General features: G+C 35.9%; 1 protein-coding gene across 1 annotated transcript; it reads left to right on the forward strand.

The window, feature by feature from the left end:
- The first annotated feature begins 651 nt into the window (after nt 1-651).
- On the forward strand, nt 652-2,921 carry LOC129310451 (UDP-glycosyltransferase 91A1-like). Its single transcript, XM_054952300.1, has one exon. It carries the CDS (start codon nt 776-778, stop codon nt 2,192-2,194), a length of 1,419 nt encoding a protein of 472 aa, XP_054808275.1. The 5' UTR covers nt 652-775; the 3' UTR covers nt 2,195-2,921.
- The last annotated feature ends 244 nt before the right edge of the window (nt 2,922-3,165 follow it).

Here is a 3,165-nt window from a genome sequence, read left to right on the forward strand (position 1 = left end):
TAATATTTAAAATTTTAAATATTTTAGCCATCTGAATTACATTAATCTAACATGAAAATATAAATAAAAATTTATCTTTTAAAATAATAAAATCATGTATCATTGATAACAAAAAAATAGATAAAACTAATATAAACTTAAATATTTAAAATTTTATACAGCGATAATAACTTTTTTTGTTGTTATCAATGCCTCAACTGTTCAAAAAATATAAGAAATTTATCATGAATAATTGTACAATATAATATTTTGGTTTAATAACTTTGTTTAATTGAATTATATTTTAACCCTCATGAAAAATAACATAATTAATAATAAAGGGTTTTGAACAAGAAATTTAAAAGTCGGGGGGTTAATTTTAAACTTTTAAGGATGAAAGGAGTTATATACAATTGTCTTAAAATTAAAAAAGTTTTATAAATTTCAACCTTTTTTAATTGTAAGTAATAACCATGCATGGTCTATTATTAAGATTTTACAATTCAGCGTTTATAATTATAATTAATATTCTTATGATGAGTCCTTAATTGTCTTTTTCTTTTTTTCGTTGTTTATTTGTAACCAGCCATGCGGATATCCAAGAAAAAAAAGATGAAAGGCAGACAGATATATAGGTCCACCATGTTGCCCAAATTTGAGGCCAATGTGATCACAATATGTCGTGGGTACCCACTCGAACGATAAAAGATAGACTGCATATTCATATGTAGTTGTGTATCTGACTGAATAAACCAAGAATCGTTTGATCTTAGGTTAAGGTGACTGAGGTCAGGTAATGGCGAGTGACAACAATAAGCTGCACATCGTCCTGTTCCCATGGCTTGCCTTTGGCCATCTCATCCCCAACCTCGAGCTCGCAAAGCTCATGGCTGAGAAAGGTCACCTAGTGAGCTTCGTGTCTACTCCAAGAAACATCCATCGCCTTCCAGAACTACCTCCTCACTTGACTCCTCTCATCAAATTCGTCAAGCTTCCATTACCTAAAGTCCTCAACCTTCCTCATGACGCCGAGGCCACCTCCGATGTTCCCTACAACGTTGTCCAGTTCCTCAAGAAAGCCTACGATGAACTCCAACAACCCATGACCCGGTTTCTTGAATCTGCCAAGCCCGACTGGATCATCTACGATTTCGCTCCTTATTGGATTGGCTCCATTGCTTCCAAACTGGGAATCAAGAGTGCCTTCTTCAGTATTTTCCCTGCAACGTCTATGGGTTTCATTGGATCGGTTTCGACTTTGATGGGAACTGACGATGACAACAGCCGCAAGACACTCGAAGACTATTTGGTTCCGCCGCCGTGGGTTCCATTTCCGACCACCGTAGCGTTCCGATACTTCGAAATCATGAGAATATCTGACTCTTTTTCCGACGACAACGACTCGGGTGTTTCCGATGTTTATCGGTTCGCTGCATCTTTCCAAAACTGTGACATAATATTGATTAGAAGTTGCTTAGAATTTGAAGGAGAATGGATTGAAGTCGTCAAAAACCTTCACCGGAAACCGGTTCTACCTGTCGGCCAACTTCCCAGCACGGCCTACGATGATGGTGCCGAAAATGAGACATGGCGGTGGATGAAAGAATGGCTGGACAAGCAAAACAAAGGCACGGTGGTGTACGTGGCATTCGGGAGCGAAGCCAAGCCAAGGCAAGAAGAAGTGAAGGAGATAGCTCTGGGTTTGGAGAAGTCGGAGCTACCATTTTTATGGGCGTTGAGAATTCAACGCGGCCCCACCGACCCGGAGGTTCGACGGTTGCCGGAAGGGTTCGAGGAACGGACACGAGGACGTGGCATCGTGTGGACCGGGTGGGCCCCGCAGCTGAAGATATTGAGCCACCAGTCTGTGGGTGGGTTCTTGTCTCACTCCGGCTTGTCGTCGGTGGTGGAGGCGATCCAGAACGAGAAGCCGCTCGTGTTTCTGACGTTTTTGGCAGACCAAGGATTGATCTCAAGAGTGTTGGAGGAGAAGAAGATGGGATATTCGATACCGAGGGACGAGCGAGACGGGTCGTTCACGAGTGAATCGGTCGCCGATGCACTGAGGTTGGTTCTGGTGGAAGAAAGGGGAAGGATATACAGAGAAAATATGAAAGAGATGAAGGACATATTTGTAAATAGAGAGAGGCAGAACAGATACGTGGACGGCTTGCTATCTTATCTTAGAGAGAATAGAAACGCGAGCATTAATTAAAGTGGTCATGGCATCAGGAAATCTGAAGAGAACACGCAGTGCTTGCGTCGCCAAGTTAGAAAATGAAATAATTCGTCTTGGAATGAGGTGATTTTTATTATATTACTCCGTCTTTATATGTGTAAGTAAAATTATCATTTTTTATTTAACTTTTTATATAAATAAAATTTTATATTTCAATAAATATTTTTTACATATTTTTTAAATCACTCTTTATAATTTATATTAATAAAAAATAATTAATACATGTTTATATTAATAAATATATTTTATTTTTTTATTTTCAAACATTATTATTTAATAATTTTTTTAAATTGTGTGGTATAATTTTTTTATATATATAGAAGTGGAGAGAGTAACAAGTTTATTACAAATTTTTGTAAGTTTCAGATAAAGAGATAATCAATATATATTAGTAGTTATATGAACAAAACAAACTACATGATCAATAAATGATACGTAATAACCCATAATGAAGAGAAATGTATGGTGATGACAAAATAGATAAATTTTAAACACAGATAAAATGAATGCAACAAATTCTTCTTCTTTTTCAAAAAAAAAAAAGCAAGATAGACGGAAAAAAAAAATCAAAATAGAGTATGATATCTCATGGGATAGATGGCTGTCAGACATCAATTAAATTATTAAAAATTTCTTTGTATTTCATTTTTTTTTTATGAGAACCTTGTACTGCATTAGAAGTAATATTAGTAGCTTTATAATCTGTCTACATAGATAATTAATTACCTCTTCAACCCTTGCCTACTTTTGCACTCGAGATATAACAATTAAAATTGACCATGTATAAAAACATGTTTTGGCAAGTATAACCCAACATTAAGCAAGCTTCAATCATGGATTTTAATTTGTGTTACGGTTGTTTGAAGAAGACCATAAAATAAGAAATTATCTTTTATGATAAATGGAAGTCAAGAGTCAACAAGTGACATGTCAATTCTTATACTGTA

This window comes from Prosopis cineraria, unplaced genomic scaffold, assembly GCF_029017545.1.
Source record: "Prosopis cineraria cultivar Desert tree isolate PC_DT_omini unplaced genomic scaffold, ASM2901754v1 PC1, whole genome shotgun sequence".
NCBI classification, from domain to species: Eukaryota; Viridiplantae; Streptophyta; class Magnoliopsida; order Fabales; family Fabaceae; genus Prosopis; species Prosopis cineraria.

Coding starts and splice junctions, on each gene's coding strand:
- LOC129310451 (XM_054952300.1), top strand. CDS start 776: ATGGCGAGTGACAACAATAAGCTGCACATCGTCCTGTTCCCATGGCTT.